At 39.9% G+C, this 23,331-nt stretch overlaps 1 protein-coding gene across 3 annotated transcripts in view; it reads left to right on the top strand.

Moving 5' to 3' along the window:
* The window catches only part of sik3 (SIK family kinase 3), a 313,609-nt gene that overhangs the window by 125,052 nt on the left and 165,226 nt on the right, over positions 1-23,331 (top strand). For all 3 annotated transcript variants that reach the window (XM_041174165.1, XM_041174167.1, XM_041174166.1), the window contains exons 2-3: positions 5,288-5,404; positions 11,899-11,962. In XM_041174165.1, coding sequence (XP_041030099.1) covers positions 5,288-5,404; positions 11,899-11,962 — 181 coding nt within the window. The remainder of the gene's footprint in view (positions 1-5,287; positions 5,405-11,898; positions 11,963-23,331) is intronic.

Here is a 23,331-nt window from a genome sequence, read left to right on the forward strand (position 1 = left end):
CTTGTGGTTGACAGGGCCCTCAACCGTGTCTGACCCATTTCCTGCGCCTCTGCCCTCACACCTTCCTCTCCCTCCCAGAACTATGATAGGGTCCCCCTTGTCCTCATTTTTCACCCCACCAGCCTTCACATTCAAAGGATCATCCTCCGCCATTTTGGCCAACTCCAGCATGATGCCACCACCGAACACATCTTCCCTTCACCTCCCCTGTCAGCATTCCATAGGGACCGTTCCCTCCGGGACACCCTGGTCCACTCCTCCATCACCTCCAAACCTCATCCCCCTCCCATGGTACCTTCCCATGCAATTGCAGAAGGTGCAGCACCTGTCCCTTTACCTCCTCCCTCATCACCGTCCAAGAGACCAAGCACTCCTTTCAGGTGAAGCAGCGCAAGCATGACCCAGACCTTCCTGTCGCTTGCCATTTCAACACCCCATCCTGCTTTCATGCCCGCATGCCTGTCCTTGGCCTGCTGCAATGTTCCAGTGAAGCCCAGTGCAAACTGGAGGAACTTGTCTTCCGATTAGGCACTTTACAGCCTTTTGGACTTAACATTGAGCTCAACAACTGCAGACCATGAACTCCCTCCTCCATCCTCAACCCCTTTTTTTCAATTTTCATTTTCATTTCTTAATTTTTATTTTTTCATTTTTTCATTTTTATTTTTTATCCACTTAATTTTATTTATTTTTAATTTTTACTCATTGTTTTATCCCCACCTTTTATCCTATTTTCAATCTTTTTTCCCACCAATACCCCCTCCCCCTGCCCCACCCCAGCAAGGGCCGTCTGTTACTTGTTCATGTTGTTCTTTTACCTTGTGCTTCCCCTTGTTCTGCTATTATCACATTTCTGACCTTAATGCCACCATCAGCACCTCCTTTAGCCAGTACCACTAACAGTACCTTCATCTTTTTGTCCATGTCATCTTTGGCAATCTCTCCTTTGCCTCCATCTATCACTGGCCTTCTATCCAGTTTCACCTGCTCCACAGGTTAAACAGTATAAATTTCATTATATTTTTACTTCTCTTTAGCTCTGCAGAAGAGTCATAAGGATGTGAAACATTAACTCTTTGTTTTTCTTTCCACCGATGCTGTTGGACCGGCTGAGTTTTTCCAGATTTTCTGTTTTTGCTCCTGGGATTCTAGTTCAACCCTTTCCCTGCTCGCCTTCTCCAAATTTAGGCCCTCAGTTGATGCTGTCAAGAGCTCCAGAGTGTTAAGTGTTAAATGTTAAAGTTGTGTACAGGGAAGAATAATATAGTACATCAATATATATAAATGGTTCTTAGTAAGCCTGTTTGGATCTGTCTTGTCCTGTAGTTTAAAATGAATTTGACCGTTTCTCACTATAACAATTAACTGAAACAAACCAGATCTCCCACTGTCATGGTAAATGAATGGATTGGTCATCTGTGCAGCTATTTACAATGGTTCACCAATATTTCAGATTCTTCTGTCGGCCTGTTAATGAAGATACTCAATGATATTCCCAACTTATCAATTCCAAAGTGGTAGGATGCTCTTCAGCTCTTTTCCAGCAGAACAAAATATGCTTCTTGAATAATGCTCACTTAGAGATAGCAAACATCCTGCACCCAACCCTTTTGATTCAGGCAGCAAATGCCTGGCAAAGATGCAATTTGTAGCTACAAAAATGGTCATGGCCCATACCTATTGTATGATGTAACTGGTTTCAATACCTCCTCAATTTTAATTGAGCCCTGAGTTTCCCTGGCTTGAGTATGATACCTGTTCGCTTGTATTATTTCTGAATTAGTAGCGGTGCTTTTTCCTTTATATAAACTAGCAATTGAGGTTGCAGTACTGTAGCTTTGAGATTGTCTGTCTGTTTGTCCGTCTGTCCATCCGCCCTGCTGATCTTGTTAACCCTTTCTCAGCTTCCAATTAAAAGAAAAAAAAATCTTGCTGAACATGATATTGTGCAATGTGCTTAATATATTGTATCAATGTAATTTAGATGACATTGTGAGTGGAAATCATGAAAGCTGCCAGCGATGAGGGCCATGCTGAAATGAGGTTGTGGGATCTAGTCCGTCTTGCTTGTTAGCTCTGAAAAATTGCTTAATTTACAATGCTAACATGAATGATGTTACTGGAGCGTCTTTTTGAAATTGTCAAAAATGGAAAACAATCCACAGCTTTTCAAAACAAAATGTTACACAAATATTGAAAATTGGTAAATAAATAACTTGGTTTATTTTCCTTTAATTACAGGTCACGGATCTTTTATATTCCTGTATAAAATTAAAACAGGTTTTAAATTTTTTTTAACCAACAGTCCTTATATATTGTATTTCTCTTCATACAGGAACTTTTAACCTGGCCTGTGTTAAAATAAGTTGATCAAGGCTATCTTTAGTTTGATGTAGCTTCTAGACCTTTTATTGGGGTGCATAAATTCTTTAAAACATGTTTCCAATATAGACCTTGAAGGGTACAGGTTTTCACAAGAATTGACTCATTATCCTTGTCTTTGTCAGTGGGGAGTTTTTCTAAAGTCTTGTTTCATACAAAGCTGTCAGTACCAGCTTCATTGTTTCCATATGACTTCACCTTAGCAACAATGAATATGTTTTTAGTCCCGTTGTATTTCATGATTTAAGGTAGTATCTGATGGCAGGTCAGACAAGTTTATTGAGCGCACGCCATTCTCTCAGAACTGTGAATCGAGCTTCAGAATTTTTTCTTTGTTCTGAGCATGTGTACACCTTGATGTGGAAAATTGAGCTCCCTTTAGTAGGTGGCACCAATCTTGTTATAAATTAAAATACATGTTTTATGCTTTGACTTCCAACTTGTTAAACTGACAGTCTCTGTGCTTGCCAAGCTCCCCCTCTCTTTCCAAACACAGATGATGCAAAATGTGTCAACATTCATTATGCCACTTATTGTGCGACATCATAGTGAAAATGATACAAGATCTTTCTGTCTCTTCTGCATTCCCAGACACGCATGTTTGGCAAACTTGTCTCTTCTGGAGCAAAAGTTTAATAACAAAAATATCCTTTGAATTGTAGTCAATAAATTATCAACTACAATTTGTAAAATTTACAATATAAAATAGGATTGTACACTTACTTCAAATAGTAATGATGGTTTTGAAATGACCCTAAGAAAGTTAGCATTATGAGTATTTTTATCAAAAAGTCAATGATTCTACTGTAGATACAGCAAACCAATTTAGACTTTGGCACTAATTTCATTACATTATTGCATAATATAAGTATAGGTTTTCTGTATATAAAAATCCTGTATTTCTATTTTGAAAATACATTTTTATGATAGGACAATATTTAAAAATATATATATTTCTTAAATAGCCTAGAATATACTTCACTTCCCCATAGTCTTCAAATTTTAAATCCATTTTGAAAATTACAAGGAAAATTACTTAATGTGAATGTTCTCAGAAAAAAATAAAACCGTTGCCTTGTTTACAAATTCTGAAGTCACTCTAAGGGAGTAGATGGATGGAACATTTTAATTGTCTAATATTTAGGCGAACACCTTTGCTCTTGTTTGTTTTGTCCTTGTCGTGGCGTGGGGCGGTCTGAACATGTTCAGTATGAATTTGTTGTTGTGATTGCATGTTTGGATTTTATGCAAAAAAAATACAAACAAACGAGAATTGGCATGTATATAATGGGCCAGATGGCATCCTCTATTCTGTAATCTTATATGGTTGTCTTATATGGAACTGATGAATAAAAACAGCAAAACTTTATTGGCTTCGTGCATATTAAAATAAAGAAAAATTCTGATGAACTTTCTGGACACTGGTTTTAAGGTGTCCAGATATTTTGGCTACTTAAAAAAAAAACACATGGCATTTGAGCACTCTGCAATATCCATTTCTCTGACAATAAGGCAATTTCAATGTACTTGAGCACCCTTTCCTTGGTTTTAGCAAATGTAACTTAGAAGCAAGTCAGCCTAGAAATATATATACTGAATGTTAAGGGCTATTTTGTGTTTTTCTGTATAACCAGTGAGTTAAGTGTTTGTTTAAAGATATTTAAACTACACATTTTATGTTCTAATATATTGAAAGACGTGCATATAATATCTATTTTCCTTTGTGTTAGGATTTCTTCTGCAATAGTTTCTTGTCACATTTTGGTCATATAACCCCTATTGTTATAAAATTGTATTATCTAACTCAGGATGTTTAAGGCCACGGGAAATCTATTACTACATGTAACATAATTGGTTATGGACATCGATTATTATATTTGTAAAATGAAAAGATGAGCTATATCCCTGACAAGCGGCTTGAATACAAACGATGATTGTTTGGATCTTGGGAGGAAGGGTATAGAGATGCTTAACCCCAATTATCTGTATTCATTGCTCAAAATGTGGTTTCTTTTCCTCTCGGGGTAACCAAACACAGATTGGGTGATTACTTTGTGGAACACCTCCGATCAGTCTGCAAACATGACCCTGCCATTCCGGTCATCTGTCATTTTAATTTTGCGTCCCACTCTGAATCTGATCTCTTGGTCCTTGTCTTCCTACACTATTCTAATGAAGTTCAGTGGCAGCTGGAGGAACACCACCTATCCTTTGATTGGGCACTGTTTTGATTGGGCCTTCTGAAAACTACTTAGAATTCAACAATTTAAAATCATAACCACTGCTCCCACTTTTTGGGAGAGCAGTTGTTGGTAATGGTTCTGCTATTGACATTAAATCTTCTGTAAACCCCACCTTTTGTTTTTTTACTTGTCCCTTTTTCTTCTCTTCACCCCCCCCCCCCCCAAACTGGCATTTTAGTTACTTGAAAACCTGGAGCTGTTAGAAATGTTATGACAAATTATTGACCTGAAACATTAGTTTTGTTTTTCACCCCACAGATGCTGCCTAAACTGCCAAGAATTTCCAGCATTTTCTGTTTTTATTCTGCTTTATCAGTTTTCCCTAATCTTTTTGTAATCTGCTTCGAATAGTGTTCTCTTGTTGGTGAAAATGACAGATCTGTTGGTAGCAGCTTTGAAAAGTCTGTACTTTATTTTACCCACAAAATTGTGAGAGCATCTGTGACTTAACCAGGCACATGGCCAGAGGAAAAAACTAGTCAGATGGGTGTGCTGGCCGAGGAGAATGGAGAAAATTTATTGAAGATTTGGCTACACTAAACCAATAATGTTATAACCAGCTGCAGTTTTTATAAGATTTATTAAAAATACTGTTGGATTATCTGTAAAATTAGCACAAAATCTTTTAAGCTTTCTAATTTTCAGATTTTTTTGCTTTTCAGGTTGCTATAAAGATAGTCGATAAAACACAGCTAGAAGAGGAAAACCTGAAGAAGATCTTCAGAGAAGTTCAAATCATGAAAATGCTCCGGCACCCCCATATTATTAGGTTGTACCAGGTGAGGGACTTGCCTTATACGTTTTATAAGGATTCATTTTCATTTCTTGTTTTCCACTATAAGAGCATGAATATCAGGCACATTATTTCTCTGATTTTATGGAACTATTCCTACGTATGTGGGAAATTGATAACATTACTTGTTGAAGTAGGACTAACATTATAGCTAGAACATCACCATTAAGAATCCTCTTATACAGCCAAAATAGTGCAGATGCTGGAAGGTCACAGAAACATTAGTGCTGTTTCTCTCCACAGATGCTTCCTGGCTCAAAGAGTGTTTCTCACATTTCCTATTTATATTAATAATGCTTTACTTCTTTATGTGTAAAAGAACTACAGTATATGCAGTTTCCTTACAAGTCTTCCTTTTCCTGTTTTTTTAGTAACTAGAGCAGCTTATGGATTATAGTTTTGATGGAACAAATTCTGGTATGATTTTAATAAAATCCAAAGAATAAAATCTGTAATGCTATTTTAAGTTAGACCATTTTTGTATTCTTGCTACATTGTGACTAAAATATTCTGTTCCAGTCAGATGGAGCAAAATAAACCAATTTCCTTCAAATCATTAACCTAGCATCATTATGTAAAAAAACTGTTACCTGTCATAATGCTTAATGATCATTAAAATAACTGTTAGCGATAACAAGAGTGCCAATTATAGTTGATAATTCCTGAACAGGAAAGCATGTGCTGCAGGACAGCACCTTGGTGTTCAGGTGACTGTCAGCTTCTCAAGTCTAATTTTCTGAGCAGTTTTAACCATGAATGCGTAACTGCCTTATAACTTGCTCTCAAGTTTCAAGTTATGTTTTACATTCACTGAGCATGAACTGCACGTAGGATAACAGACAACGGTTCACATTGTGAAAAGCTTTCTGGAACACTTTTAAATCTTTGCTTCTAGTAATATTCTCAAACCCAAATATTGTATTGTGCCATGGTAGATTCTTATTGTTCTTTCAATCATGCTTCAAGCTTCATAACTGTCTGGTGTCTGCAATGATTCCAAATTATGGATCTGTGTTTTGCATTTCTGAAAGAACAATAAATATAGTGTCACCTGTGAAGTTTCATTTATCATGCCCTTTGACTAAAATGGTATCAGGGATCATTTGAAAATATGGCGGTGGCGTAGTGGTAATGTTGCTGGACTAGTAACCCAGAGATCCAGGGTAATGCTCTGGGGACCCATGAGAGATGGTGAAATTTGAATTCAATAAAAATCTGGATTAAAATTCTAATGATGACCATGAAACCATTGCTAATTGTTGTAAAAAACCGTCTGATTCACTAATGCCCTTCAGGGAAGTAAATCTGCAGTCCTTACCTGGCCTGGCTTACATGTGACTTCAGACCCACAGCAATGTAGTTGACTCTTAATTTCCCTCTGGAATGGCCTAGCAAGCCAACCAGTTGTATCAGTCCGCTAAGTGGTCGAAGAGGACAGACCCAGCAGAGGTAGTGGCACAGTAGTATACAGTCGGTAGGGAGTTGCCCTGGGAGTCCTCGACATCGACCCCATAAGCCACGAAGTCTCATTGGGCAAGGAAATCTCCTGCTGATTACCATGTACCTTCCCCCCACCCTCAGCTGATGAATCAGTACTTGTCCATGTTGAACACCACTTGGAGAAAGCACTTGAAGGCAGAATATACTCTGGATGGGAACTTCAATGTCCATCACCAGGAGTGGCTCAGTAGCACCACTACTGACTGAGCTGGCCGAGCCCTATCGGACATAGCTGCAAGACTGGGTCTGCGGCAGGTGGTGAGGGAACCAACAAGAGGGAAAAATATTGTTGACCTCATCCTCAGTCTAGCAGCTATGTCCATTACGGCTTGGCCAGCTCAGTCAGTAATGGTGTTACCGAGCCACTCTTGGTGATGGACATTTAAGTCCCCCATCCAGAGTACATTCTGCCCTCAGTACTTTCTCCAAGTGGTGTTCAAAATGGACAAGTACTGATTCATCAGCTGAGGCCGGGGGGGGGAAAGGTACGTGGTGATCAGCAAGAGATTTCCTCGCCCATTGAGACTTCATGGGGTCCGAGGTCGATGTCGAGGACTCCCTGCCTGCCGCAGATGTATCTGTGCATGATAGTATTGGTAAGAGTAATCACAGCCCTTGTGGAAACTAAGTCCCGTCTTCACATCAATCGTGTTGAGGCACTACCATCGTGCTAAATGGGATACATTTTGAACAAATCTAGCACCTCAAGTCTGGGCAACCATGAGCCGCTGTGGGCCATCAGCAGCAGCAGAATTGTACTGAATCGTACTGAACCACAATCTGTAACCTTGTGGCATGGCATATCGCCCACTGTAAGATTACCACCAAGCCAGGGAATCAACTCTGGTTCAATGAGGAATACAGGAGGGCATGACAGGGGCAGCACCAGGCATACCTAAAAATGAGGTGTCAACCTGCTGAAGCTGCAACACAGGAGGACTTGCGTGCCAAACAGCACAAGCAGCAAGTGATAGACAGAGCTTAGCGATTCCAGAACCAATGGATGAGATCTAAGCTCTGCAGTCCTGCCACACCGATCATGAATGGTGGTGTTCAATTAAACAGCTAACTGGAGAAGAAGGCTTTTCAAATATCCCCATTCTCAATGATGCAGTGCCCAGCGTATCAGTGCAAAAGATAAGACTGAAACATTTGCAACAATCTTCAGCCAGAAGTGCCAAGTGGATGATCCATCTCGGCCTCCTCTGGAGGTCTCTAGCATCACATGCTAGTCTTCAGCCAATTTGATTCACTCCACGTGATATCAAGAAATGGCTGAAGGCACTGGATACTGCAAAGGCTTTGGGCCATGACAACATTCTGGTAGTAGTACTGAAGGCTTGAACTCCAAAACTTGCCGTGCCCCTAGCCAAGCTTTTCAATTACGGTTACCACACTAGTATCTATCTGGTAATGTGAAAAATTGCCCGATCATCAATAACGTGATAGAAGGGGTCAACAACAAAAATTTGCTATCTAACGGCATTTACTTAGCAATAACCCACTCACTGGTGCTCAGTTTGGGTTCCACCAGGGTCGCTCAGCTCAACATGGACAAAAGAGCTGACCTGCAGAGGTGAAGTGAGAGTGACTGCCCTTGACATCAAGGCAGCACTTGACTGAGTGTGGCGTCAAGGAGTCCTAGCAAAATTGGAGTCAGTGGGAATCAGAAGGGAAAACTCTCGGCTGGCTGGGGTCATGCCTAGCACAGAGGAAGATGGTTGTGGTTGTTGCAGGTCAATCACTTCAGTTCTAGGACATCACTGCAGGAGTTCCTCAGGGTAGCGTCTTAGGCCCAACCATCTTCAGCTGCTTCATCAATGACTTTCCTTCCACCATAAGGTCAGAAGTGGGGATGTTCGCTGATAATTGCACAATGTTCAGCATCATTTGTGACTTCTCAGATACTGTAGCAGTCCATGTTCAAACGCAGCAAGACCTGGATGATATCCAGGCTTAGGCTGACAAGTGGCAAGTAACATTCGTGTCACACAAGTGCCAGGCAATGACCACCTCCAACAAGAGAGAATCTAGCCATTGCCCCTTGACAGTCAACGGTATTACCATCACTGAACCCTCCACTATCAACATCCTGTGGGGTTAACATTGACCAGAAACTGAACTGGCTGGCCAACTGTGGCTGCAAGAGCAGGTCAGAGGCTAGGAATTCCACAGCGAGTAACTCACCTCCTGACTCCCCAAATCCTGTCCACCATCTACAAGGTACAAATCAGGAATATGATGGAATACCCTCCAATTGCGTGGATGAGTGCAGCTCCTACAACACTTAAGAAACAGACACCATCCAGGTCAAAGCAACCATCTTGATTGGCACCCCATCCACAAACATTCACTCCCACCACACCAATGCACTGTAGCAGCATTGTGTACCATCTACAAGATACACTGCAGGAACTCAAAAGCTTCCTTAGACAGCACCTTCCAAACCCATGACAATTACCATCTAGAAGGACAAGGGCAACAGACACATGGGAACATCACCGCCTGGAAGTTCCCCTCCAAGCCACTTACCATCCTGGCTTGGAAATATATCACCGTTCCATCACTGCTGGGTCAAAATCCTGGAACTCCCTCCCTAATAGCACTGTAGGTGTACCTACACCACATAGACTGCAGCAGTTCAAGAAGGCAGTCACTACCACCTGAAGGGCAATTAGATATTGGCAATAAATGCTGGCCTAGCCAGCGACACCCACATCCCATGAATGAATATAAAAAAAACTTGTGATGAAATGGTTTTTACTATTTCCTATAAATTGGTGGCTGGGGATTGTAGAATGAGGTCACTTGTCCGCTGATGTCCCAAACCGCATGCAATGGTGTGTGTAACAGATGTCAAATATTGCTGGCTGTGTTAGTGGCTTACAGGAAAGTTGAATTGCAATGTTTTGCATGCATTAGTACTGAAGTGAACTCTGTCGTTGACTGTTTATGTGCAGAGTGTTGACTTCAGTCTCTATCTTATCTGTTCTTGCTCTTCAAAATTTGTTTTAAAAATTCAAGGCAAAGAGCATATAATAAAAAGAACATTGAAATTTTTCGACTAGGGTTATGCCGTTGTCCATAGGTTACAAATGTACATTAGTAAATTTTATAGTGTTTGGTGTCTACTTCAATGGGTAACAGAAAAATACTTTTTTAATGTTCTCTGTTCCCTGTAGAAGTCAGAAAGGAAAAAAAGAAACAAAGGAAATTGATAGGTTAAAAAAGAAAAAAAAGCAACGTATAAAGAGTGGTACAGGCGTATAGATTGGCTGATCTATTGAAAGAAAGACAGACAAAAAGAATAGAGTACAAGAGCAGGGAGGTTACGCTGAATTTATATAAGATCCTTATTAGACCTCAGCTGGAATATTAAGTACAGTTCTGGGCACTATATTATAGGAAGGATGTGAACATATTGGAGAGTGTGCAGAAGTGGTTTACAAGAATGGTCCCAGGGATGGGAATCTTCAGCTATGAGGATTTATTGGAGAAGTTGGGACTGTTTTCCTTGGAGAGGAGAAGGCTGAGAGGTGACTTGATAGAAGTTTTCAAAATTATGAGGGGGCTGGACAGAGTAGATAGGGAGAAGCTGTTCCCACTTGTAAAAGAACGAGAGGGCACAGATTTAAAGTGATTTAAAGAAGCGTGGTTCGGGTCTGAAATGCACTGCCTGGGAGTGTGGTGGAGGCAGGTTCAGTGGAGGCATTCAAGAGGGCATCAGACGATTACTTGAATAGAAACAAAGTGCAGGGGTATGGGGAAAAGGGCCGGGCAATAGCACTAGGTCATAATGCTCATTTGGAGAACTGGTGTTGACACGATGGGCCGAATGGCCTCCTTCTGTGCCGTTAAGATTCTGTGATTCTGTGAATGTGACAGGGTCAAATGATACTGACAGGTAAATATAGGGCAAGGTATAAACTGCAATATATGCAAGATTAGAACGCATATAGAGGTGAGGCGACTGAGGAAACAGACATACTTACAGGATGAGGAAGACAAGGGTGAGGCTCAGGCATAGATAGATATATAAAGACAACAATAGAAATTATCACAGCCAGAATAAGGAGAAAAGTTGAAAACAGAAAGGAAAGAGTGAAATATGCACCCTTTGTGAGTGGTTGATAATAAGAGAGATGACAAGAGAACCAAGTTTTTATTTGCTTTTCGTCTGTGAGCAGAGTAGGAAATCAATTTTTATGTTATAAATATGTGAAATCTGGAGGAACTTGCTTTTTACAGCATGTGTCAGCTGTGGCTCAATTGGTAGCACTCTTGCCTGTGAGTTAGAAAGTTGAGAGTTCAAGTCCCACTCCTGGACAAAAGTCAAGGCTGACCTTCCAATGCATTGTTGTGGGAATGTTGCTTGAGGTGCCACCTGTTGGATGAGACATTCATCCAGATCAGTCCTCTCAGTTGGACGTAAAGATTCCATGGCACTATTTCAAAGTAGAGTAGGGAAGTTATCCCCCGTATCCTTGTCAGATTTATCTATCAGTATCACTAAAAAAGATTATCTGGTCATTATCACATTGCTGTTTGTGGGAGTTTGTTGTGCAAATTGGCTGTCATGCATTACAGCAGTAACTACACTTCCAAAGTATTTCATTAGCTGTTAACTAGTTTGAACATCCTTTGGTCATCAAAGGTGCTATATAAAGACAAGTCTTTCTTTTCCCTCATTTTCTTTTTCTTTCCTTTGACCATAGAATCATAGCATAGTACAGCACAAAAGGAGGCTATTCAGCCCATTGAGTTTGTGCCACCTCTTTCTAAGTGCAGTCCAGTTAGTTGCATTCCCTCACTCTTACACACATTCTTGTGATTTATTTTTCATTCAAATATTTCTCCAATTCCCTTTTGAGTGTTATATGTTTAACTACTATGACTAGCCAGTATTTTCAAAATTTGGCATTAAATTGGGTACTTTAGAATATTTCCCTCATCTGCCTCTACTATGTCCTTGTGCTACAGGTTATGGAGACAGAAAGGATGATTTACTTGGTGACGGAGTATGCCAGTGGTGGGGAGATATTTGGTGAGTAATACCTTTGACTTGCAACGGCTGTTAGCAATGTAGCACCTTGAGACAATAGTTGTTGTTACGCTACGTTGGATTTTTAACAAATCTGACATATTGAATTAAATAGTTTATTGTTATGTTTAAATGTGTGATACATAAAGTAAAATTAACTATCTTTTCTAAGAACAATACAAAACTGCCCCTCTATTTTGAAAGCCCTTTTTGTGAATTATAGTCTGCAGCTGTGACAGACTATTTTTCTACTAAACCATATCACAGCTTTACTTAAAAGGAGGTTAAAATTTTTAGGTCTTTAATATCACAACATAAGACACATTTACTAGTAGGTGTTTTCTTATTTTCTGTTGTTTTCTGGTTTTTCAATGACTGACTGTAGTTTCAATTTGTCAGGCTTTCCATGCCCTGCCCCTTTGGTTTAAAATGCATATTAACAGGCAGTGCAACAATTTAAAATGTGTGGAAATATCCCTCCTGTGCCCTTGCATGGTATGCTGTGCATTTTCATATAAATCCAACTAACAGCGGTTATGCTGTTCTTTTCCATCTGTTTTATTACTGTTTCATTGGTATCTCCTTGTATTGATCCTTTAAATCCTACCTCAGAAAATTCCGCCCACATGTTTGGGCATTTATTTAATTCCTTTTCCATTGCATACCATGTGTAAGATAAATAATTCAATCAGAAATTTGTGAAGTCATCTGTCTCTTCTAACAGAATTTTTAAGCCAGTAATCCTCACTTCCTCTAATTATGTTGGGAAAGAACCATTTATATTATCATCTTTAGTTCTTTGCAACACAACATGCAGTTGTGTTATTTTGCTTGTTCTAATCTGTCTTATTTTGCTTAAAGTTGTGGTATAAATGTATGACCTGCAAGGCTGATCTGTCTTATAATGAAGCTTGACTAGTGCCTAATAGCAGAAGTTGGGATTACAAGCCATTGCCTTCTATACCATGAGAGGATATACCAGAGATTGGAATATTAGCCCCAAGTCATCCTTAGCAGAAGACAATACCTATATTACCATTGAAGTTGTTATGAAGTAATCAGATCATGCACAAATCAAAAACATGGAAAAATCTATACTTGAAGTCTACAGTTTTGAGTATCCTATACCATCGGCACTAATGCAATGTCATTTTTAATTTCTGTAAGTGCACCTATGAAACTCTCATTCTCTAGTACTGATACAACAAGCAAACATGCAGTGTTGCTAGGGGAGCAATCTGGCTGGAAGTGACAACGCTGCAAATGAATATTGGAAGAGCAAGCAGTGATGATTTCCACCAGGAGCTATGGAAGCATTATAGACAGTTCTCAGACACTAGGATAATAATGGATCTATTATTTGAAAGAGTACAGTTTCTCTGAGGAGATGTATACTCAATCTAAACTCTGGCTAGATGTCATGACTGGAAAAAAATATTTAAATGCTCCTGAGGATTTATCAATCTGCCTAAATTTCTGCAATAACACAGGATAAGCATTCTCCTTTCATTGAGGTCTCTTCTTTCATGTTTGGAGATGTGAAAAATAAAGACAAATTAAAATACATTGTCCAAAGGGATAAATCTATTTGGCTCCATTTGAAGTGAGAGTATCAGGTTCCAATTGTCATTCAAAATTTTCAGTATGGATGACTTTGCTACCTTTGTTAAAGAACAAGAAGAAGTTGAGTCCTGCAAACCATATTTGCAACTACATAACTTAACTCAAAAGCATTTTTACATATACAATGCATTTCTAATTCTCCTCAGATTTATTGATAAGCAAGGCTGATGGCTTACTTTTAGTCAGAATAGGTTCAGTTTACTGTTTGTGAAATGTTTGTGGTTGGAAGATGTTTGCATTTCATCCCATCTTCATACAAAACACCTGAATGTTTTAAAAAATATATTCAGAATTGTTTAAGCAAGAGTAGCAGCAATGAATTTTCTAGATTTACCTATCAAATTCTGCTTTTCTCAAAGTAGTATAATTTTCATCACATGGTATTAGATGACAGGTGTCTGTAATGCAAAATTCATTTACTGCTGTGGCAATCACCTTCAGAAAGAATGGCTTTGTCTTTACCCGTCATCATGTCAATGGTCAAACAGAGCATTTTTCCTAAGTATACTAGTGTTCTATCAAAAAGATGTTGGTCTACCTGTAGTATCTGGGATTCCTGTTGAGCTTCTATGGTTTTCTCTAAACTGGGGCTTGATTCCACATTCACTTCAGAATTATTCAGTTTTGGAGAAAGTGTGTCAACCACAATTTTCCTTTTCTAGGGTGGAGAAATATAAATGGAGTACCAAGTTTTTACCTATGTAAGGGCTATTCACCTGTACTGTGCATATAATCCCAGTTGCCATTTTTATAATTAACTTCTTAACTTTGACTATCCTATACCATCGGCACTATATCACTCATAAGTTCATCCCTGCAAAATTCTAATATGGATCAAATACAAGATGTGCGGCAAGGTGCTCCTGTAAACCTGTTGCATAAAACTGATCCTCGGAGCCTTCTGAGAATTTGTTTTCGAAGAGGTCTCAAATAGCCCAAAAATATGAAAGCACAGTTTGTGGAGATTATTTTGTACTGTGAATTGTTTTTTCTAACTGGAAAAATTATGCTATTTAGAGCTGTCCTCTATTATTATTGTTCTTTCTGTGAACAAGATATTAACAAATCTCTTATGCAATGTAAACTATCCTTCATATTTGGCATTGTGCCTTTCGATAGGGAAAGATGCATGGTTCTCAATTGACTGAAAGAAGTAGAAGTCCACCAGTGGCATTTCAGTAACCATTCTAACATTTTGTTCTACAACTGAGCACTCCACAAGACTGAATCTTTGATGGATGTACTGTCATTACTTTGTATATATGGACCTTTTTTTTTACTATTTCTCTCTTGGAGTTTAGCCTCAGTCAAGGGAAAATAGAAATTGTTCAGTTGTTGTTGACCTCATTTCCCTGGCTTTCTCTCTCTAGTCGTTTCAATAGGAATGTTCTCTGCAAGCCATATATCAGATCTTTTAATAGAATCCAATATCTTTTGTGCTGGTGGACTTTCTTTTGAAAAGGTAATAGTCCACTCCTTTGCAAACCTAGCAATAAAGTATTGACCTGCTATGTTTTAAATTTACAATACCAACTGAAATTAGTTTAAAAAGATATAGATTGTCTGTATGTTCAGGATCATTGGAAGTATTTTAAAGCTAAATTTAATTAGTAAAGTTGTAACCAGTATCTTATAGTTCATGGTGCAGGATGAGCATGAATATGATTAGGCTCTCTGCATGCGGTTGACTACAATCTCATGAGCAAAGTTACATTCAAATTATGGTCAGAATCATGACAGGGATTGTATATTGTATAGTTAAATTAATTAGCCATTGTTCTCATTGCTGATTGTGAGACTTTGCTGGGTGAAAATGGTTACCATGTTTACTCACCCAGCAATCTATACACATTTCTTAGAGAAGAACTTTGAGATGCTGGAAAGAATTGATAGGTGCTGTATAAATGTAAGCTCTTTTATTCCTTTATCAGGCATTAAATTAAGTCATTCATAAAAGCTAGCCCCATTTCACTTTTAAATGGAATTAAGTTGATGAACGTAAAGTATGTCAGTTTGAAATTTTATAATTTTATATCAAGTAATAAGCAGATTATTTTGACATAATGTTTCATTGAAAAGTTGACTTCTCTTTCATTTCTTAGTCCAGATATTATCATTGAAACATCTATCTATTTGCAATAAAGCAATTAACAAAACAGCTTTGTGGTGAAATATTTAGCTTGAAGCCTGTAATGTTACTGGTACTATATTTTGCTTTTGTAATTTTCATTAATGAAAAGAAACTAACAAAACTAACAATACATTCTATTTAATTTGTTGCATGCTGTCACATGCTTTCACACTTGTCTCTCTGCATTAATGACAAGCTATTTGATTACTAGCCACCAAATGTGCAGTGGATGTTTCATTACCTGTGACTGGTTCAAGATATTGGATGTTAGATTCAGCTGCAGGTGTGCAATTTCATTTTCAGTATGTTATGATTTATTTTGTTTGAGAGCTTCTTAGGTACTGCTGTTGTAAGAATATCATTGGACCATCAGTGGACCCGAATTTGCATAATTTCATTATTCTTCGTGTGTGCAGAATTTTAAAATATCTTGCAAACTTAACAGTTTCTAAAATGCAAATTAAGCTAATATCGATGGTCCCTTAATCTAAAGAGTGTAGAGGTATTAGGTGGAATTTAGTTTGTGACAGTGGAAACTGTGTATCACTTCGTTCCGGGAAGACCGGTGAAATTACCAGACAAACAAGCACTTACCTGGACAAGGTTTGGCCTCCCACACAATGAATCTCCCAATAGAGTAGAAATTCCGCTGCCGAGAGCTGCCAGCCAAATAGAAGTCAGGCATGATGGCTACTGCTGGTACAACTCTTGGGCCTACCTTGAGTATTGCTGCTGGAGCTCCAGATAAGGGTGCCTGTGGATAGGACGGGGGATTGCATGGAAGGGGTCAGCGACGAGGGGGTTAATAAGATAAGAACCCATGGTGTTGGGGATAGTATATTAGCATGGATAGAGGATTGGCTAGCTAATAGAGAGTTGAGGTAAGGGGGGCACTTTTGGGATGGCAACCTGTAAGTAGTGGAGTGCCACAGGGGTCAGTGCTGGGGCCTCAATTATTTGCTATATATATATATATATATATATATATATATATATAAATAACTTAGATGGCAGAGCAGACCCAATGGGCCGAATGGGCTACTTCTGCTCCTGTGTCTTATGGTCTTGTGGGTGGATTGGGGGGTCAGAAGAAAGAGCAGGGGCCTGGCTTTCATTGGCCTTCCTCTCCTCCGCCCATGCTGGGTCTTTGGTCAATTACAGAGTGCCCATGAACTAGGCCATAGGCAAACCCCACAGGGTTTGCTGGCCATCTCCCCATAGAGCGTTAAGTACCAGCAGTGGCAGATGAGGCCCTTAAGTGACCGTTAAGTGGCTAATTAAGGGCCTTATTCGGTCTCCGGGCAGGAAGACTGTGACACCTTTCTTGCCCTAAGATTGGGGGAGGCAGCGGGACCCCATTGGAGTACTGAAATGTTCTCATTGGAGGAGGAGGATCCCCAAATATCCATAAGGCTGAAGCATTTGCAACAATCCTCGGCCAGAAGTGCCGAGAGCATGACCCATCTTGGCCTCCTCTGGAGGTCCCCAGCATCACAGATGCCAGTCTTCAGCCAGATGGATTCACTCCACGTGATATCAAGAAAGACTGAAGACACTGGATATTGCAAAGGCTATTAGCCTTGACAATATTCCAGGAATAGTACTGAAAACTTGTGCTCCAGAACTTGCCACGCCCCTAGCCAAGTTGTTCCAGTACAGCTGCAATGCTGCCATCTACCCAGCGATGTGGAAAATTGCCCAGTTATGTCCTGTACATAAAAGGCAGGGCAAATTCAACCCGGGCAATTACAGTCCCATCAGTCTACTCTTGATCATCAGTAAAGTGATAAGAAGTGGTCATCAACAGTCCTGTCAAGCTACACTTGCTTGGCAATGACCTGCTCACTGACGCTCAGTTTGGGTTCTGCCAGGGTCACTCAGCTCCTGACCCCATTACAGCCTTGGTTCAAACATGGACAGAAGAGCTGCATCCAAGAGGGTGAAGTGAGAGTAACTGACTTTGACATCAAGGCAGCATTTGACTGAGTGTGGCATTAAGGACCCCGAGCAAAACAAGTCAATGGGAATCAGGGGGAAAACTCTCCACTAGTTGGAGTCATACCAGGCACAAAGGAGGATGCCTGTGGTTGTTGGAGGTCACTCATCTCAGTTCTAAGGCCTTACTGCAGGAGTTCCTCGGGGTAGTGTCCTAAGCCCAGTCTTCTTCAACTGCTTCATCGATGATCTTCCTTCCATCATAAGGTCAGAGGTGGGATGTTCACTGATGATTGCACAATGTTCAGCAACATTGTGACTCCTCAGATACTGAAGCAGTCCGTATCCAAATGCAGCAAGACCTGGATAATATCCAGGCTTGTGTTGACAAGTGGCAAGTAACAGTTATGCCACACAAATGTTATGGACAGGGAAGGGGATTAATTTAAAACAGCCCTGATTTCTCCACTCACTACCTGTCCATTAACAGAAAGGTGTTTTTGATTTCTGATTTCCCCCTTTATAAGTGGTGGGGTTTTTTCCTCCAACCCTTCCATTCTGGTGTGATCCAGTCAACTTTAGATAAGGTAAAATAAGAGGGGTAGTTTATGGGAAGAGGTTTCGCAATGTCCGCCCCTTTTGCATTCATACAATAAAAGGGGAATAAGGGAAAGAAAGGGGTTCAGGGCAAAGACCACAATAAAAAGAAGATTTATGGTTTCTCTGAGTCCAGAATCAGTGTCCAAGGCAGGTTCTTTTAGGTCGCTTTTTCTCTCAGAATTCCTGGCCTTGGTCCTAGGAACTCACTTGCAGGTTTAGTCCATTGAAGATGCAGCAAAATATTCTTGAATCCTGTGCGTTGATTCACTTGATAGGTGAAATTCATGGCTCTTTCTAGAAATTGGACTTGGAGAGATGGAGGTCAAAGGCAAGCTGCTGGCCTGGAATTCAAACAGCTTAAGTCTTGGTCATGTGACAGGGGGAGTTTTGGGTCGAGTTATTCAGTAAACAAGACACTCTTGTTAAAATCCATTGTGTTTTGAGCAGGTAATTGAAGAACCATTAGTACAACATTGGAGATGGCGAGTCTCAAATAGCTCTGCCTTTGTCCAAAGTTGGCTGGGTGTAAATGTATCATCTATGATTCCTGTGTGCCTGTGTGTTGGCTTGGCTGGAACGTTTACACAATACAAGTCATATTCCAAGAAGATGATGAGGTAGCCTTTGTCCATTGGAACAGCTTAGAATCTTCTAGAACTATAGGCAGGTGATCAGCTGCAGCCATTTTATCAGCCTAGCAATTGTCCATTTTGTAAAACAGAAAAAATAATATAAAGTAGCCAGGCTGAAATAGATATTTCTTCCTGTCTCCTGGACGGACACAAGTGCCAAGGAATGACCACCTCCAATAAGAGAGAAGTTAAACATTGCCCCTTGATATTCAATGGCTTTACCATTGCTGAATTGCCCCACTATTAACATCTGGGGGTGGAGGGGTGACCATTGACCAGAAATTGAACTAGACTAGCCAAATAAATACAGTGGCTACAAGAGGAGGTCAGAGGCTAGGAATTTGCCGTGAGTAACTCACCTCCTGTCTCCCCAAAGCCTGTCCACCATCTACAAGGCACAAGTCAGGAGTGTGATGGAATACTCTCCACATGCCTGGATGAATGCAGCTCCAACATCACTCAAGCAGCTCGACACCATCCAAGTCAGAGCAGCCTGCTTGATTGGCACCTCATCCACAAACATTCACTCTCTCCATCACCGACGCACATTGGCAGCAGTGTGTACAATCTACAAGATGCACTACAGGAACTCACCAAGGCTTCTTACACAGCACCTTAAAAAACTCATGACTGCTACCATTTAGCTGGACAAGGGCAGCAGAAGCCTGGGAACACCACCGCCTGGAAACTCCCCTCCAAGCCACTTGCCATCCTGACTTGGAATTATATTGCCTTCACTGTTGCTGGTTCAAAATCCTGAAACTCCTTTCCTAACAGCACTATGGGTGCACCTGCACCACATGACTGCAGCAGTTCAAGGAGGCAGCTCATCACCACCTTCTGAAGAGCAATTAGGGATGGCAATAAATACTGGCAATACCAGTGACGCCCACATCTCATGAATGAATAAAAAAAGTCCTGCACTCTCCTGCCTGACCAGATGGTTTCCCTTATCTTCAAACTCACTTCCGGAAGGGGCGGAGGGTCATTAAATTTCGCTCACTGTTTGATTCAAAAATTAATTGTTTATTAGTGTTGAAGGAGCAACATGACTTACTAAACTATTTATACCCGTTCTAGATGCCCTTTGTTAGCCTAGGTGAAATTTTTAACATTGTGTATTACCTCTAATTAATATCCATAGTTGTTTCATATATTTGTTATGAAATATATTCAAATAAATCATCTGGACTTAGATATTGCTTTTAGAAATAGGGTTTACTATATAGTAGATTTAGTAGCAGGTTCACTGAATTTAAGAAATTACATGAAATTATGTTGACCACCCATCTTGTTTCAACTAGATAAAATTATTTTTGGCTATCTGCCTGGTAAGCATATTTTAAAACCAGTTATGTAAATCTGGGTTTGAATAACATAGAGGCGTTAGAGGTGAGAGGTGTGGGGGGTGGGTGGTGGGGAAGGGGCAGTGGAAGGGTTAGAGAATTTACTTTGTGTGGGCATAGCTTTTTGTGAAACCACAGCACTAGAGATTTTAAATGATTTTGAGTTTGTAGATCCTTATATGGAGCTGGATCCGTTCTTTTTAATCATATTTCAAATGATATGATTGGCATTCATTGTGGTCTGTTTCAGAAGTTTAAAGTGATCAACCCCATATTCTGTTTTATTTTCCACTGGGATTTGATTGATGAAAATCCTCCCCACATTCCAGTTTTGAGCCACACAAAAGCCTCTTCTGAAATTCTCAAGTTCAAGTTTAGAATACAAACGCAAACAAATGTATGGATTTTGATTCCAAAAAAATTAACTTGCTTGAGCACTTTTATGCCTGACACTCTTGGAACAGTATCTTCATTCATTCAGCCTCCATGTAGTAAAAGGATGTCCCCTATGAATTGGTGGAAGAGCTATCCCTCTTCACTTGTCACTTTTCTAGTCTGATGATTAACTCCCCTCAATTCCTTACTCTGTGGAACCTCTGCTCCTCTGCCTGCTAAAACACAAAGGTTTCTTGTTTGATAAAAAATGCACAAGAAAATAAAGTTTAATAGTTTATTTTATCACTGCAAATACACTGAAATAGCTTTACTTCTCAATGTAAATAGAAGCTCCTCACAATAAGTCACAGAACTGAACGGCAAATTTTGTTTCCCTCACTGGAGGTGGTATTTCCAGTATTTTCTATTTTGGATTTCCATCATCTGCAGTGTTTTGTCTTTGTAGAAGTCCTTTGGTTTCTTCGCCTTTTTGTATTCACCAGCCAAGGAGTACATTGTGTGTCATTGGATTCTTACCTGGCCCAAGTTTATTGTATTCCTTAAATGTCTTAATCCTTTCATTCGTGAAGCATCTTCACAGCAAAAAAAGTAAATAGTAGTGCTTCTGTGAATTGATAACATTGTGACAAGAATTATTTAAATATAAATGGGAAATTCTTTGATCCTCCTTAGAATATGGCTAGATTCAAACCATTCCTAAGTCCCTAGCTGTCTGTTGATGTTGGTGGCGGATTTTCTAATCAGCAATGCAGTTTGCAATTAGAACAATATTAAATTCCAAGCCTTCAGCAAGTTTGATTTTGAGTCTGCCATTTTCCCTGTGACATTGAATTAGCCTAATTATTCTCCACAACCTTTCATGCAGACTGCTTTCTGAGGAAATAATGGAGGAATCTGTGCATTACCTTTTGTCTCTCCACACTGATTAATCCATCTGGTTATTGAGAAGTGATTTTCAAGAGGCAGTTGCAATATTTCTAAGTTTGAATTCACAGTGCTGCATTGGATAGTTTAAGGAATAATTTATGACTGAACTCACTAGTCCAGTTTTTGCTGTAGCAGGGCATCTAACAGCTTCCCATGTTACCTATGTACGTTTAGGTTTCAAAGGGTTTTGGGTGGCAAGTTGCTCAAAGTGCGATCTGACAACTCAGTGAGGGAAACAGCATCTGGGACCTGATCGAGCAGTTCAAGCAACTGTGTATCCCTTTAACCATCATTGAAGGATTATGAAATAGCACAATAATTGGAAAGGAAGTGTAAATTAGAATGTGTGAACTCAGTGTCAAATTTCATACAGAATCACAGTATCTTTACAATGCAGATGGAGACCATTCAGCCTATCAAGTCGGTACTGGCTCATTGATAGAGCATTCCACCTAGTCCCACTCTCCTGCCTTATCCTGTAACTTTGCACATTATTATTTTTCAGGTAGCAATCCAATTCCCTTTTGAATACCTCGATTGAGCCTGCCTCCACCATCCTTTCAGGAAGTTTGTTCCAAACTCCACCACCCTCTGCTTGAAAAACTATTTCCTCACATCACATTTACTCCTTTTGCCAATTATTTTGAATCTGTGCCCTCTAGTTCTTGATGCTCTCTTGAGTGGGAACAGTTTCTCACTATTTACCTGTCCAATCCCTTAGGATTTTGAATGCCTCTATCAAATCTCCTCTCAGTCTTCTTTTCTCCAAGGAAAAGAATCCCAACTTCTCCAGTCTATCCTCATAGCTACAGTTCTTTATCTCTGTAAAGAAGTAAAGAACAATTAGATTAAGTGAGAGTCAAAAGAGACAAAGGAAACGTAAAAAAAAATTACTAAGGTTTAAAATTTTTTTAAGTCTCCAACAACAAATGGAATGAGACTCCACACCTGTAATTTTAAACTTTCTGTCGGAGAGGTTGATTGGCAGCAATTAAGATATACCACTTCAGCAAAATGGCATTTACACTTGAAATAACAATACTTAATTTTCTGCTGCGAGTTTAATTTGTATCTATTACGCAGATACAGCAACGTTATGCCATTCAATGCATGTCAGTGGTCAGACAAACAGTGAGATGTAATTTTGACGAAGCTAAGGAAGAGTATTTCAACTCGGACAGCAGCTTTTGGATATAGGCATTTAAATGTGCATCAACTTCTCGCCTGAAGTTGCTGGATCAATTATGTATAAATATTGGGAAGCATCATTAGCCTCACCATTATTTTGATAGCAAAATCTGGCCCATTAAGATAATATGCACTGTGTAAAGATCTTGCTGCACCCAGTGAAATCATAAATTTACACCAAGAAGGGCAGCCCAGCCGTTGAAGTATTCAGGGTGGGGGGGTAGGGTAGGCGAGGGAAGTGGCCATACATTAGGGAAACCTGTATACAATGTTCACTGTCAATGCGTCAAAATCCTGGAACTCCCTTCCTAACAGCGCTGTGGGTGTACCTACACAACAGGGACTGCAGCGGTCAGGAAGGCAGCTCACCACCACCTTCGCAAGGGCAACTAGGGGTGGCAATAAATGCTGGCCCAGCCAGCGAAGCCCATATGCTGTGAATGAATAAAAGAAAAAATAAATAAAGTGACCATTCTTCTGAAACTGAGACAATTCAACTACAGCCACATTGATATGATTGGAGTTGGGCTTTTAGCTTATCTGCCCACTCAAGCAATGCAGAGGGGCATCAAAGTGACACCAAGTGCTCCAAAG

This window comes from Carcharodon carcharias, chromosome 25 (assembly GCF_017639515.1).
Source record: "Carcharodon carcharias isolate sCarCar2 chromosome 25, sCarCar2.pri, whole genome shotgun sequence".
NCBI lineage: Eukaryota > Metazoa > Chordata > Chondrichthyes > Lamniformes > Lamnidae > Carcharodon > Carcharodon carcharias.